Below are 15,758 nucleotides of genomic sequence, written 5' to 3' on the forward strand. Positions count from 1 at the left end.
GTTAAAGACTTTGCAAAGTTTTATTCTTAATCATTCAGTTGAAGCATTATTAGTGCTGCAAAATTAGATCCCTTAAAAATCCTTGAAAGCATGGGTCAGTGGTATCATTCAGTGTGTTAATATGCTGCTCCATTTTATGGTTATTTGTTTAAAATAGTCTCTATACTGACCTTGAAAATCACTGTTATGGAAAACAAATACAGTCTACCCATGTCTTCGAAGTATAAAGTAGTATGAATATTTCCATATTTACCTGTAAACGTGCTTTATTTAATTTAGTCTTCTAAAGGTTTTGATTGAGAATTTCTTTCTTTTGATGCTGTTGTTGTTAAATAGGAAAAAAAATCTGTATCAATTTGAAATGATCAATTTTTTTCTATACCTTTTGCTTTTTGTTTCAAAAACAGTTTCTCGTGACTCTAAGTAAATGTGCTAATGGATGAGTGTTGTAACAACTAAGAGCTGTGGGATATATTGCCTGAGTTCTTACATTTGTGATGTGTCCACCAATGATGGTTCAAGTTGAGTTTTTAAATTACTTTACCCAAGCAATAAGAGGGATAAACCCAGCTGATTGTGCTGCAAACAAGATCATATGTATGTGAAGGAACTTCATAAACTGTAATACCATAAAACACTGTACAGGCAATAATAAAGCAACATCAGCAATAGCAGATTGATCAGTGACACGTGGTTCCATCCATTGTAAGCTTTTGAGAAGAAATCCTTTCCTTTTGGTGGGATGTGGAATAAAGCAATTAATATTAGCATCAGCGTTCTTAACATCTCTGAGATGCAAAACCCTTAATCACAAGAATATCATTAGTGCTCTGAAGCATTTAATTTTGATGCTTGACAGCATTTTAAAATGCACAAACCTTTGATAAAGAGCAAATCAGAACTGTGGTGTTGAATCGAGAAAGAAAGTAGGAACAAAAACTACCTTAATCTCCAAATAATTAAATTTAAATATGCTATTTGCATTAAGCAGAAATACATATGAAAGGTGGGTTTATTTTGTCCATCAGGGAAAGATCCCTTCAGTAAACATGATCCCTGTTAGGTCCAGGTCCTGGGGAGGGAAAAGATAACCCTGCTGTGGTTAAGGAATCATCTTTCCTCCCAACACTAGCTATTGTATGTGACTGACATACAGGGATCCAGACTCCTTTTCTTCTTCAGGTGCGGTTTTCACTCTTCTTGCCTACAGACCTTTCATTGCATCTCTTTATTTCCGGCCTCATACCTCCGCCCCCCTAATTTGAGCTGGTAATGAAATGCAGTCTGTTTTTCCCCCACACAGTTTTTAATTCATTGCTAGTGGTGCTGGACTCAAGAAAACAGTTTCCCAGCCCAGGAACCAAGTGCATCCTCCTCCCGCCCCCTTCCTCTTCTCCACGTCTCTTTTTCTCTTCTCCATCCCATTTGGATGTCACAAGTACCAAACTGCTGCAGTAAAATGACTTGTAGGTGTTTAATGGCAAGTCATTGAGGAAGTGAATAAAAGAAAATTGGAGCATTCGCGTCAGTGGGGAGCAAAGGAGAACTGCTGAGCTTTGAACCAAAGAAAGTTAAATTTGCCATTTTCTTAAAGGGAGCCACCTCTGTTTGACATCAAAGCATCTCCTGTAATTCTTCCTTGTGAAATGCACCACTGTTGGAGTCATGATAGAACCCCCTCATCTGTGCCGTTTCTGTTTATCCAAAACACATACAGAGATAAAACCCACATGTGCCTGCTGAATGCATCTTGGTCCTCTCTCAGACCAAACGTAACCACAGGTACCTAGCAAATGGGGATTCTTTTGCAAAAGCAGTCTCCATTTCTCAGGGATATATGAACTTTGAAAACAAAATAATTTTGAGGTGAAATTTATCTTGATTTTCTATTAGAAAACTCAAATCATTCAGCTTCCATGCATTGGTGATTTTTTTTTTCTCTTTTTCTCTTCTTTTTCTTTTTGGCCTCACCCATAAAAATGGTATCTCACCACAATTTTATTTGTTTCCATGGATCTCTAGAGACTCTGTTCCAAATGCATAATCCTGTTGCCTCTACTGACTGCCCCGGGCTCCCCATTACCCTTACTCTTCTGTGTGTCTTTCTGGTAGTTGTGGGGGGCACAGATGGTAACCAATGGCAACTCCTAGCAGGGCCTGACTTGTTCCAAGTACTGGATTTTCAGAGGTTAACTCTAGTTTTACAAAACAAGGGGAATGCTCAGAGTCCTTTCTGGATTAGGATGATGACTTTAGAATCTCAATACCACTTTCCCTTTGTCACTAGTAAGTCAGCAGAGCTATTTGCATATGCAAATACAGACCCAGAGGAGAACTTTGAGCAAATTGCCAAATACCTTCATCAACCTAAAGAGCGCCCCTCAAAATGTTGTCTGTAACAGGTGCTCTGAAGCCTCATTTTAATGCTAACTTACAGTTTTTGACATTTTACAGCCTGTGTGTTTGAAAATTTTTCATAAGTGTAGAAACAGAGACCCCATTTATAATTAGAATTGTCATTTGCTTCACCTCCAATTGTCAATGTCTTGATTAACCTAAATAACAAAACTAAACCCACAAAAGGTCATCTGAAACAGGTGTAGGTAGAAAGTTGTTTTAAGGATAGCTTGTGATCATCGGTACTTTATATTTAGAAAACATTTCACTGTCTACAAAGATTTTTTTAGATCCATTTCAACTTTTATGCACTCAGTATTGGTGATTGGCTATGTGTAAGACGTCCAGAATGAGATGAACAAGGTAGAACTCGGCCCTTAAGAACATGCATTCTGGTGGATTACAAGCTTGTAGATATTTTGCAAATGGGGAAACCGAGATGAGAAAGTTTGAGTGACCCTAGTCAGATGACAGCTAGTAAATGTCATACCCAGAATTGTTTTTCTAGAATCTTCTCTAAGTCCATTGAGCTTTCACAAACTAGCAAAGCGACAAGTACTTACAGCATGTAGAGCAAATGATTTGTCATCTTGTCCTTGGTTCACATATCTTAAGGAGCCTCCCTCCACACAGAATCAAACCCTGAAAATTACAATCACACCTGCAGCAGGTATACTATTCTTGTTCATGCTTTCCTAGTTCTGCCTCTTCTCTGTCCCTGCAACCCTTGACCACACCCCATCAACCTTTCTCCCGACCTCCCGTGGTGTGCTTGCAAGATACCATGTACCCCTTTCTTATTCCAACTTTTGATCCCTGGGCACTGCCATTCCTCAGGCAAATAATGTTTAACTTTTAAAACAAGAATACCTATTTATCTCTAAGTTTCTCAGGAAACTTATTACTGAATGAATGCGTATGTCTGTATGATTTGTAAGGAATAGGGGAAATGAAGGATGCATTTTGGATTAAAAAAACTACCAAAATCCCCATGAGAATAAAAGGAAAAGATGCACTCAGTTTTGGTATCTCAGAACAGGAAAATCAACATGCATTGGTCAAACTACTAAGAAAGCGTGAAAGCTAGACTTCTTGGAATTAAATCATAAATCCTTCTTTAGAGTCCACCTTGTAGTAGGGTTTGCCTTTGTAACTTGTCCATCCATCAGCTTTCTGTAACCATGCTGTCACCTAGCATAAACAGCCCTCTTTGCTGCGCGTGATATCTAAGCATTAAACAATGCCTGCTTTTGTTTAGGAGCGCAAGATGCTTCTTACAACAACCATTGCTTTAATGAAGGCAGTCCGTGGGTAGATAGGAATGCTTTCCAATCTATGTTGTTTCAGTGAGAATGTGCACATCAGCCCCCAGCTTCCTCCCGGCCTCACCTCTGACTCTTCAGTAGGTGAATTTTGTGTCTATGGATATAAGGTGATGAAGCCCCCTCCTCTTTCTTCTCCCCATCACCATGAAAAAGTGTGAATAAGAGGATTAGCAGATACTGCCTTCTTTTATACTATAGAAAAATGAGTTCTTGGGTTGATACTAGAAGGTATCTTTTGTGTAAAACTAACACGGAAGTTTCCTTACCTTTCTTCAGCTAAAGAGAGGCTAATGTACAAGATGGTACATGATTCAAGTTCAGCCTTGTTCAGATCATTCCTCACTGATCTTTGCCTTGTTCAGAAGTTGCTGGTTCAGTGTGTGCTTGGTGGATGAGTCAGTACTGAGGAAGCACTTTATCTCTACAAGGTTTTAGAATAAAAATCAGAGAGGTTACATAGAGGTAACGGAGTGACTTTATCTTCTTGATCTTTTTATGTTGATCAAAATTTCTACCAGGCTCAGAAGCCCTCTTTTGAACTAAAGCATGGATTTGTTAATTTACCATGGATTTGAGGAGATTTTTCAATATGTTATTTTATTATTGAATTATCATCTCATCCAATTCTGTTAGCAAAGGGCAGAGCCCTGGGATATTGGGATTCAGGATCCAGATATTTGTAACTGGTGTAGAGTTGGGCAGTATTTACCGAAGTGTACAAACATACTGGCGGTGCCATTAGAAATAATTTCCGGGAAGAATCAGTTGGGATGTTACCTAATATTGAATCACCCTGTAAAAAAGTTAGTTCCATCTCAAGTCTCAGTCAGTAACTCTGAGTATTCCAGGGTCAGAATCTCAAGTCAGTGCCTGTACATCCTTCCTGCTTCCCTAACACCATCTAATCTGTTTTAAATAATGCTTGGGGTGATGAGAGTGCCCATAAAACATTGATAACATTGCTTCATCTACACCCATTTTTAGGGTTACCTGCCATTAATTAGAAGAGATAATAGAGTTTAGTTCATGCCAACAAATGGGAAATATTTTTCCAAAAATAATTAAGCTTAAAAAATAGTGTATCTATATAAGAAAAATATTACTAAGGTCTTAGCCCAAGTGACAGAGAGATGTGGTGGCATGAGAGGACTCATGTTATAAGAACCACTGAGGTAGGGAAAGATTGGGAAATCCCATTGCCAAAACCCTTATGTGGGGAAATGAGCCACAGGCAGGCACATGTGGCCATGCAAGGGCTCCAGATGGAGGGTTGGAGGCTGTGTTGGGTAGAAAAGGTGACATCCCAGATGCCCCCTTTCTAAAGTGACAGTGTGGCAAAGCTCAGCTTTTCTCAGACCAGGGCCAGAGAAAACACAAAGCTCTCCTTCAAGGGTGAGGAATGACTTCCATATTACACTACAATGCAGTTGTCTGCTGTAGCTACTATTCCCAGCATCCTGTGGCCATGGATGGCTTTTGTCACTGTGTCCTAGTAACACACTCTTCTGAAAGATATAGGTTCAGTGAAGAATTCAGATTGAACAGCCATACAAGGTAATATTTTTTTGTGTGTGAATCAGAACTACTTCCTTTCCTGTCCCTGATTGCACAGTCTCTGGTAGGTACTGACGACCAAGATCAGCATAGCAGTGTTCTGACTGTCCCCATCCGAGCCTTCTATTTTATTCAGTCCTTCTTGCCTCACACTTGTATTTCTCTCATTTTTTCTGCATTCTGATGACACCTGAGTCTAGGTACACACTCTGTTCATTTATTTTCACATTGGTGCCCATCGATTTTTCCAAGCAGGGCTGCATTAGAAATATTCTATTAGCCAACATGATTATATGATATTGCTGACTCCCTGCTTGAGATTTTTGAGCACCTTGGTTGAGCTCATATTCCCTTTGAATGGTCACAGGAACGCTGCTGCTCCAACTTCTAAAATAGAAATTGGATTCATTTCCCACATGCAGCAGTTTAGTGATAACCCAAGCAGAGAGAAGCCGTCTTAGTTCATCAGAGCACTGTGAGGCCGGGCAGGCAATTCTTTCCCAAGGAATCTGTCGATTATCAGAATCTAACCCAGACTATTTTGGAGAGAAAGTTCATTTTATAATTTTATGATTTTCTTCCCTCCTGCTTTCTTTCTAACGGCTTTCACTATTCTATTTCATTTCCCAATCTCGAACATTGGAATTTAAAGAGCCCCTTTTTATAAAGTGTATGGTAAAAATGCTCTGTTAGGAGATATATTTATTACCTGGAATGAAATGGCTTTTTGCAGGCAGTCAGTCTTCTTGGCCCTTTTGCTGCCTTCATATTTAAGAAAGTTGCTCCTTGTATTTTACAGAGCAACGGCTGTGTCAACCAGTTAGGAGAGAGCATACGTGTGTGCACATGCATGCATGTGTGTGTGCTGGGGGAAGGAGCCTTAATGGACCTAACGAGCACATTTCCGTTTTTCATTTTCCTCAGATGTTCAGTGGCTTCCATATGTGTGCTGCGTGCAGCTTTGTTCATCTCGTTTGGTATTGCTAACCTTGGAGTTGCCCTTGATGGAGAACATGTGTATGCATTGTATCTTTCACTTGTGTTTATGCCTGAGATCCAATCTGGAACCGCTTTGACATTGAAAGAGAGAAAGAGAAATATTGGGAGGTGTGTGTGTGTGTGTGTGTGTGTGTGTGTGTGAGAGAGAGAGAGAGAGAGAGAGAGAGAGAGACCCCATCTTGAAGCTTCCTGAAAAAGAGATGCCAGGCTGTAAAATTAGTAGCTCTAGGAGACAGTCCCTGCTGGAGTGGCCTCAGTGGGCCGTGACTATGGTGTGTCCAGTTGGTTGTCCTGCCACTAGTGGACCCATTTGAGGTGGTAAAGTGGGTTTGAAGCTTTTCCTATTCTGTTTGCAGTGACCATTTATTTTACTTTTTCTTATTGTTTTCCTCTGAAAAAAGATAAGGAGTTGGAAGTCTTCTATGTAGGGGGAGCACAGCATGACCCAACTGAATTTATTATTCCTCGGTAGCCATATTTTTTTAATTTGTTTTCACAGAGTTCCACAATTTGGGAACAAAATCCAATATACATTCAATTTAGGAACACAATTGGTATCCTTCTCTGGTTCCACAGACCAGTTTTTCTAGATAAGCTTCCTCCTCCCCCTCTGGCTATTGTCAGTCACAGCAGAGCTTGATGGCAGCTGGCTGGAGGTGTGACCCCTTCAGGAGGGGAGCAGGCATTATGCAGCCTGGTTTCACACATCTCAAACATGGCCTCCTTCCCTCTCCCAATAGCACACCCAGCAGAGGACTGCGTCTGTCTCTTTCCTGGTGGAAAGAGGAAGAGTTGTTACTCAGCAGGCACAAGCAGTATTTCAACTCTTGTGAAATAGTTGCAAAATTTACGTCCAGAGAGACCCTTCGTGCTTTATTTGTGGTCTTCATTATTTTCACGGTTGTGTTTAAACTGAAAACTCATACTGTAATTAAGCAGTGCCTTTATTTGTATTGAAAAGTATGTAAATCGCTTGCCTCCTGGTATTCCCCACACTACCAGGAAAGAGCTGCACATTCTCTTGCTTGTATAAAATTAAATATCAGTAAGATGACACTTCAAATACCTGGAGATAGGATGTGAGTCAGGTCTCCCAAAGGCTCTTATGGTTTACCAAAGGTCAAAGGCCAGAGAGCATGCTCTGAACACACCGCAGTTTGTATGAGGAACAGCTCCCAGTGCCTATGGAACTGCAGACCCACCAGGCCTTTGCTTCAGAGATGGTCTTATGAAGTCAAACCATGTAAGCACATTTTGGACAGAATGATAAAAAAGTGATGCCCTTTTGTACTGGAGAAGAGCAAAATGATCAAAAGGAAAAGGATTCCATATGATTTTTTTAAGTAGGATGGAATTATTGACTGATACCACCAAAAACATTTTTTCCCCTAAAATAAAATGTTTTTTTTTTTTTTTTTTTCCCAAATAGCACCATCATCCATTGCTTTGGTCCAGGCTAAAGAAGTTACAAGATACAGCGTGGCTCTGGCTTGGTTAGAACCAGATCGGCCCAATGGGGTAATCCTGGAATATGAAGTCAAATACTATGAGAAGGTATTGCTGGATGAGCCACTTTCCTCCTTTCTCTTCCTGCCTTCCTCCCTCCTTCCCTGCTCCCTCCCTCCCTCCTTCCCTGCTCCCTCCCTCCCTCCCTCCCTCCCTTCTGCCTCTTGTGTTCAGGTGTTGGCCAGTTCTAAACTGGGATATATCTGTGAATCCCAAAACCAAATGTATCTTACTTCCCAATCAAATCTGGTTATAACATTTATTATTTAATTAGTTATCATGAAAAATAGAGAAAGGTATATTGTGTTCTAATATCATTATATTCTTTCTAGTAATGAGAATCAAGACTGCTGAGAAGTCCTAATCTATAAACCTTCTATCAGGGAGAGTGACTCATAACAGTGAAATAATGATCTGTTTAAGTAGGTGACTGCTATTCAGAATGAGGGTGTGGGTTTTGATGACTTTTAATAGAAAATCAAGGAAGGAAAATTACATTCTTCAACCTCTTAAAGTTACAGAAAGGCATTATTTTTACAAATAACTTTTCTCTTAAAGAACAATTCTGAAGAGAGCTGTTTGCACTCAAGGCTGTCTAGAAAATGAACAATTGTCCTCTCCTTTTAAAGATAATCACTTATTGACTTCCTTATTAAAAACAGAAAAGGGACTGGATTTTTTAATTGAAATCAGATTACAGTATTTTTTGGCATTTTCCAGACAGAAAATAGAAAAAGACAAGGGACCTTCTTATAGTTATTTCTTTTAAATTGCTGGGTGTGGAGCTAGAAAAGCCACCAACCATCATTTAATGTTCTTTTCAAAAATGATTATGAGTAAAGATCTGTATGTACTCAGGTTCAATGGCAGCCAGACCTTGCTCTGTGCTTCTTTCAACCTCTAAGAAATAACTAGGGTGCTTACCAGCCTGGCTCAGTGGTCTGTTGTCCCAGGTGCTCTGGAGGCTGAGGCAGGAGGATCACAGTTCCCAGGTCAGCAAGATTCTGGGTCAAAATAGAATTTTACAAATGGACTGGACACATAGCTCAGTGGTAGAGTGTTTGCCTATATGTGTGAGCCCCTGGGTTATATCTGTAGCAACACACACACACACACACACACACACACACACACATACACACACATACATACCTCAAGAAAAGAAAGAAAGAAAAAGAGTCCATAGAAGAGAATGTAGAGTTCGAGAGTTCTGCCCTACTTACTTTCAACCTCTGAGGAGATTGTGTTAGCTCCCTCAATGTTGGTCCTAGAGTAAGCAGAAGATTTATGATTTATTTTGTCACCTTTATCAACTTTATGTTTCTATAACGTAGGATCAGAACGAACGGAGTTATCGTATAGTCCGGACAGCTGCCAGGAACACGGACATCAAAGGCCTGAACCCCCTGACTTCCTATGTCTTCCATGTGCGGGCCCGGACGGCAGCTGGCTATGGGGACTTCAGTGAGCCCTTGGAGGTCACAACCAACACAGGTAACATGGACCCCTGATTCCACTCCCTCGGAGATTTTTTCTGTACAGGGCCAATTCCACCAACATGAGACCTAAGGAGCCGTACTTGATTTTTGGTTAGGCAGACGTTTTGTTGTAATGAATGCTGCATGAAATAAGATGGCCCATGTCTGTCACTTAGAAACCCCATGCTGTTGAGGGAAGGACACTTTTTATAATACTGTCTGATGTGTCTTTTCATGGGAATGAAAAGTGTTGCCAATTTTCCTCTTGTTCTGAGCCTTCTATAAACCATGAAAAATGGGATTGATTATTAAACTGACTAATTAAGGGTTGCATGTCTATCTTCCATTAAGACAAGGAATTTTTTTTTTCCATGAGAAAATGGAAGAAGGGGCCAAAAATGCTTTTTTTTTTTTTTTTCCCTTACCTATTTCTAGGAGTTTGTTAAAACCTAGTCAGACGAGTTCTGTGTGTATGTGTGTTTTAAAGCCTTTTTGCACAAACATATCAAATGTTTCACATTGTCAGTTGAATCCACTGGTTGGTTGAATCAAAAGTTTACCCAGGAGCCTATCCACACTAGCAGCTGCATAAGACATTTCCACCCCCTTAATTAAGAAACCAAAATTGGATCTATTTGAGAAAGAGATGGTATAGCAGAATTTTCAACATCAGTTATGGAAAATAGTTTTATTAACAAACAATTGAATAAAATAAGAATGTAAAAAAGCAGAAGTGAAAGTGGAATTGAATCTGAAGGGAATTGATGCCATTGAGATCATCCAGGGAAGCTACCAGAAAGAAGGGGCCTAGACCTGGGCAGTAATAGTCAAGCTTTTCATAGCTGTAAGGAAGGAAGGGCATTCAAAACCATTTGTTCTTTCTGAAATTTCCAAATGTCCAATGCATTTGGTCATTACGTCAGAGTGAGGATAATGTTAGAAAGGAAAAAGAAGACAGGAAAAAAAAATCCTGCATTGGCCAGGAGATTTAATAAGAGTCTTCTGTTTAAGTTTGACATACAGTGATTTAAAAAAAAAAAAAAAAGGTCCTTATATTCACTAAGGCTTGGAAAATCCTGTTCCAAGTATATTTAGCAAAGACTGTAGACTCCAGAAAGATTCAGACGGTTGAATATTCTGGCCCAATCAGAAGTTCCACCCCATAGCACCTTCGCCAGGTCACCTCCTGTCACTGTCATTGCAGTGCCTTCCCGGATCATTGGTGATGGAGCCAACTCCACTGTCCTACTGGTGTCCGTCTCCGGCAGCGTGGTGCTGGTGGTCATTCTCATTGCAGCTTTTGTCATCAGTAGGAGGTAAGCTCTGAAGCCACCCCCACTTTCTCTGTTTTATGACGAAACGTTTTGTCTCCTCCACACCAAGCCAAGGCCTTTGATTGGCATCATAAACAGGGCATCTGCATGCCAAGCTCCTTCCTTGTTGCTTTGATCTTCCCACATCCCGACTGTGGCTAATGGCAGTAACTGGGTGGCAGCCCTCTCTGCTGAGTGTCCCACAAAGACACAACTAATTCCAGGAAACCAAGCTGAAAAGCAAGTCAACAGGTGATCCGCAGACACTTTCAGCTATGGGTGTTACATTTATCTCTCTGCTCAGCCTAGATCTACAGCCAAAGGGAAATGAAACTGTAAGAGAAAGCGTGGCCCCAAAGTTAAGCTACGTCATTTGCCAGCTGTATTTCTTCACCTGTTCAAACTTTCATTTCTCACTTTTAAAAGAAATGATCATTATCTGCTTCCAAATATTATTAACAAGAGGAATTTGATAGGCATCAGAGATACCGCATATAGTAGGTGCTTCAACATGATGTTGGTTAAAATGACAGTAACTGAAGCAAAGAAATGAATACTACACTGTCATATCCCTGTGGGAAAGGTTGTCAGTATTCTTAGAAAGTATTCGTGGATTACATGGTGGGCATGACATTGCCCTTGAAAGGAATCTCAAAAAGCAGATCATTTATACTCGGTGTGCTTGTAGTCTGACTCAGTGCTAGCAGTGGCTATTGAACCAGTCTTGTCATCCATCTAACTTACTCAGAACTTGCCAGATGCTCCAAGGGGTACAGCTGCTCATCATCAATAAGTGTCCTGTGTCTAGGCCTTTTTGTCCTTCATGTATGAGAATCTACCTCTTATTTCACCTTTACCTCCTTACACCATCAACAGTTTCACAAGGTGTCAGAATGATCCTTTCAAATAACAGCTTTTCCTGTTATAGAAGAGGAAAGTGATAGAAGACAGGTGAATTGCTGGTCTAGGAACACTGCATTACTATACTCGTAGCTAGAGCTACTATGTCCCCAATAGTCGTGCTTAGCTCTCAGGCCAACATTTGTTGTACTGTCCCTCCCTAGCTGTGGATGATCTCACTAATGTCACAACAATGCCTGTAGCTGTTTCCACTGCCTGGGCAAGCCACCCCGCTTTTGCTTTGCTCTGACGTACATTATAATCAGGGTGATGACCACATATGTTAGTTTCTCTGGATGGCCCCAGTTTTCACATACATTTCTTAACACCATGCTCTCACCCTCACTCTCCACAAGTCCTAGTTTGGAGAAAACAATTTGTTCCCTCTAGTAATAACACAGTATGGAACGACGTCACATTTGGTACTGACATCTACATTTGTCACTAAATTCATTCCTTTTGGTGCAAAATCTTTAAGTAGGTGTCTGATTCAGAGCAGCGAGTTCCATCTCCAAGAAGTTAAGTTGCAGGAGCCAATCAAGATGAGCCTTTTCTTGTCAGGCATGGTGGTGCACGCCTATAATCCCAGTGGTTCTGGAGGCTGAGACAGGAGAATGGCAAGTTCAAAGTCTCAGAAGTGGTGAGGCGCTAAGCAACTCAGTGAGACCCTGTCTCTAAATAAAATACAAAATAGGGCTGGGGATGTGGCCCAGTGGTTGAGTGCCCCTGTGTTCAATCCCCAATACTCTACCCCACCAAATAAAAGATGAGCCTTTTCTTTGTCCACTGCCATTTGATTCCAGATGTCCATGTGTCATGCGTGTAACACATGGGAAACTGTACGCATTGATATGCACCCTTTCAATTGTGGGGAACCGACTGGGATGAGGAGTGTCTAGAAATTGCATGGACTTTTATTTTTCATTATTACATATTTCTGCAATTTCTTTCTGAAATTATTACAATGTTTAATTTTTAACAATCTTTGTTAGATATTAAAAATGTTTTGAAGTATGGAAATAGGGAACATAGTATTAATTACCTCCACCTCAAAATAAAAATAATATCTGAAGTCCAGCATTATGTAATGCTCAGAACCATGTGAGGAAGTGGGTCTTATCTTTTGTCCTGACCATTTCTTAAGATCTTGGTTTGAAACATTCTGTGGTCATGATTCAATTTTCCTTTAGATTCTTTTTCCTTTTCCTTTTTCATTTAAGTGGCCCTAAATACAGAGTCAAACTGGAGTTTTACAAATAAGCCACCTCATTCTTAAGTTTTTCCTGGACGTTCTGGTTAACATATTGGCTTTGATGAAAAGAAAGAAAAAAAACATATGAAAAGGTAATGCAGGGAGACAAGATTATTAAAAGCCATGGCTATAGAAAATAGCATCCTCAAGCTTGATGACTTAATTCCCTTTCTGCTTTTATTGATCACTTTATTACATAAGGCAGGATTGATAGCAGGATGCATCGGATTTCCAATTATGAGCCTTCCCCCCTTAGAGAATTGAGCCTGTCGAGTTACCTAGCGATGATTCCTGTCCCTTCTCCCCCATTAAAAAAAAAAAATGTCACTTCCCAAGGCTGATAAACACTGCTTGGTGATTGGTCCTCAATGGATCACTTTTTAGAAAATGAAATGTCAACCCCTTGCCCTCATATTGATTATTCTTTAGTGCTGGCCATAAAGCTGTCATGGGAAGGGCTGCCTGGAGCCAGGTAGCTGACAGGCTTGCAGCAGCCGATGCTCACTCAGCCAGTTCTCTCCCCGCACAGGTTGTCTGCTCTCTTATCTTGGACTACAAATGTTTAAATGGGACAAGAACAGGTGAACAGAAAGGAGACAGGTACTATGAACAAAAGTCAGGCCCAGGCTCTCAGCAAAATACCAATAAAAGGTAGTAAATGGTACTTCCGAAATAATCTTGCCAGACTTCATCCAGCAGTGCAGGAAAGCAACAGATCAATCGTCCTTGCCTGAAAAATTGCAGTTCTGTCCTTTTTCTAGTGGGACTGCCTCTTGCTTCTTAGAGTCACGGGATGTTGATGGCAGAAAGGCTGCTAGAAACAGAGCCCTTAAAGGAGTCCCCTTGAACTGGATCCCACACTACTGAGGGCCTATGAGATTTTGTAAGAAAGTAGATAGAAAGGACTTACCTGGTGAGAAAAGCCTCAGTTCTTCTGATGACCTCAAGGAGAAAATCGTGTTTGTTGTAATTCATTATTAAAAGGAAATAGCTTCAGGTTCATATGTAGCTTCTTGCTGGATTTTTTTTTTTTTAATAGCAATTGATTTTTCTATGTTGTTTTCAATTTATGCTGAGCAGTCTGAGTTTAAGGATTAACCAGAATAATCTCCCATTTTTACTTTAATTCAAATGATCTACTTATTTTTTCAACCACTTCAATGTGTAAGCATTTAGGGATCTCAGTGAAAGACTCAAACTACTAAATTTATGAACTTTATTTGAAACAAGATTTTATAAAGTTGATCTGTGTATGTTTTTACCACTCACGATATGTTAAATAAATCAGTTTACATTCTTATAGGCATCATTGATTCGTCGTGTCTTCTTCAAGTTATCATGTCAGACTGCTGTTAGACTTTCAGAGTACATAATCAAATCTGCTGTGTAGGTTGTTTTAGGTGCAAAAATGAGATGCTGACCCTCGAAATTTTATCTTAAGGGACTGGAGATGTAGCTCAGTGGTAGAATGCTTTTCCAGCACTATAGGGGTGTGTGTGGGGGGGTGGAATTGTATCTTAATCCAAGGCTCCATTTCCCTATTTACATATTTTAACTTTGTGTTCTCCACAATGTAACCACTTTTCAAAACTTGTTTTGTAAAGTGTTTTTTAAAGGGACTGTTAACAATACCATCATAAAGTCCTAAGTGCCAGGGCTAAGGACTGGATCAGTGTTGAATTTCTCTGACAAACCCATTCCTTTATATTAATGATACAAACTAGTAATAATTCAGATTGTTTCAGGCTAGTCTGTTTTCCTCAACAATATTTTATTGTTCAAACATGAGAAACAATTTTAAGAAAGAACTGGAATACAAGAAGAGATCTGTTTTTTTTTTTTTGTTTTGTTTTGTTTTTTTAAGGGGAAATTTGGTGGTCAGGGGGAAGTATTACCTGATAACTGCTTTTCTTAGCAACGTTTTAATGATGACTCCATTTATGTTAGGGTTATAAAATACCTCTTCTACCTGAATTAAAGAAAAAGAAATGAATTGATTTTAGGGAAAAAATGCAAAAAAAAAAAAAAAAAAAAAAAAAAGCAAATTTAAAAAAAGAAGAAAGAAAGAATTAAATAAAATAGCTATGGCAATATACATATATATGTATATCTACATATATACAAATATGTATATATATATCACATATATAAATTAGGAACTGGGAATTTGCAATCTGTGAATTAATGTACAAGTCTAATGCACAATATAAAGTTCAAATTTGCAAGTTAGCTTTGTCTTCTAGAATGTTAAGATCTTTCCATTTTGGAGCTAATGGTACATGTAATGCAAAAACAGTTTCCATTTAGCCTGTATCTTCCTTGCACCCTAATTTTCTCCTCTGCAATATTATGATCACATAAGAATGAATACATTTAAATGTTAGCCTAAATCGACTGATGAAATCATGTAAATTCACACAATTAGGGGGCAGATGGTACCTCAGAACATTTCTAAACAACTTGCCTGCAATAGTACGGTTTGATTCCAACTATTTCAAAATGTTGCTCACAAAGAACATTCAGACACCATTCGGTGCAAGCACAATGACAGCTTAAGGAAGGGGAAGAAGAGGAATCGAGTCTATGAATCTTCATGGCAATGCTGGGGAGCCCTGCGAAGGGTCCCACCTGGAGTTCTGCTTATTGCATTGCTTTATCTCCCTTAATCTGCACTTTAGCTGAATAAATTACTTACCTTTTACTAATTAGTTTTGGAACAGTGAACCACATCAATCAAATCTGTCCACTTGATGGGGAAAGTTAGTATTTTAATAAAAGCAGGGTTTATGCGGTAGGGCCCCTGCCACGCTCCCTTCCTCTATTCTGTTGGGTGTATTGAATAGTCAAGGTGCCAGAATCAACACATGGCCCCCGAGGGCTCATGCTGTTCCTCCACAATGTGGGCTAATACCCTTATTACCGTGTCCCTTTGACTGCAGGGAGGGCCCAGTCCCTCTTTCAAAGCTTCACCTGCAGAGCAAGCCCTTTTCTGTAACTCCTGCTGTTGAAAGGTTCCATGTTTCCTTCTGGACCA

The 15,758-nt window shown here is 39.8% G+C and overlaps 1 protein-coding gene across 2 annotated transcripts in view; it reads left to right on the forward strand.

The window, feature by feature from the left end:
• The window catches only part of Epha4 (EPH receptor A4), a 138,114-nt gene that overhangs the window by 94,283 nt on the left and 28,073 nt on the right, over positions 1-15,758 (forward strand). For both annotated transcript variants that reach the window (XM_027941772.2, XM_027941773.2), the window contains exons 6-8: positions 7,705-7,829; positions 9,116-9,275; positions 10,464-10,575. In XM_027941772.2, the coding sequence (XP_027797573.1) occupies positions 7,705-7,829; positions 9,116-9,275; positions 10,464-10,575 (397 nt within the window). The remainder of the gene's footprint in view (positions 1-7,704; positions 7,830-9,115; positions 9,276-10,463; positions 10,576-15,758) is intronic.

The sequence above is a fragment of the Marmota flaviventris genome, chromosome 11 (assembly GCF_047511675.1).
Source record: "Marmota flaviventris isolate mMarFla1 chromosome 11, mMarFla1.hap1, whole genome shotgun sequence".
NCBI lineage: Eukaryota > Metazoa > Chordata > Mammalia > Rodentia > Sciuridae > Marmota > Marmota flaviventris.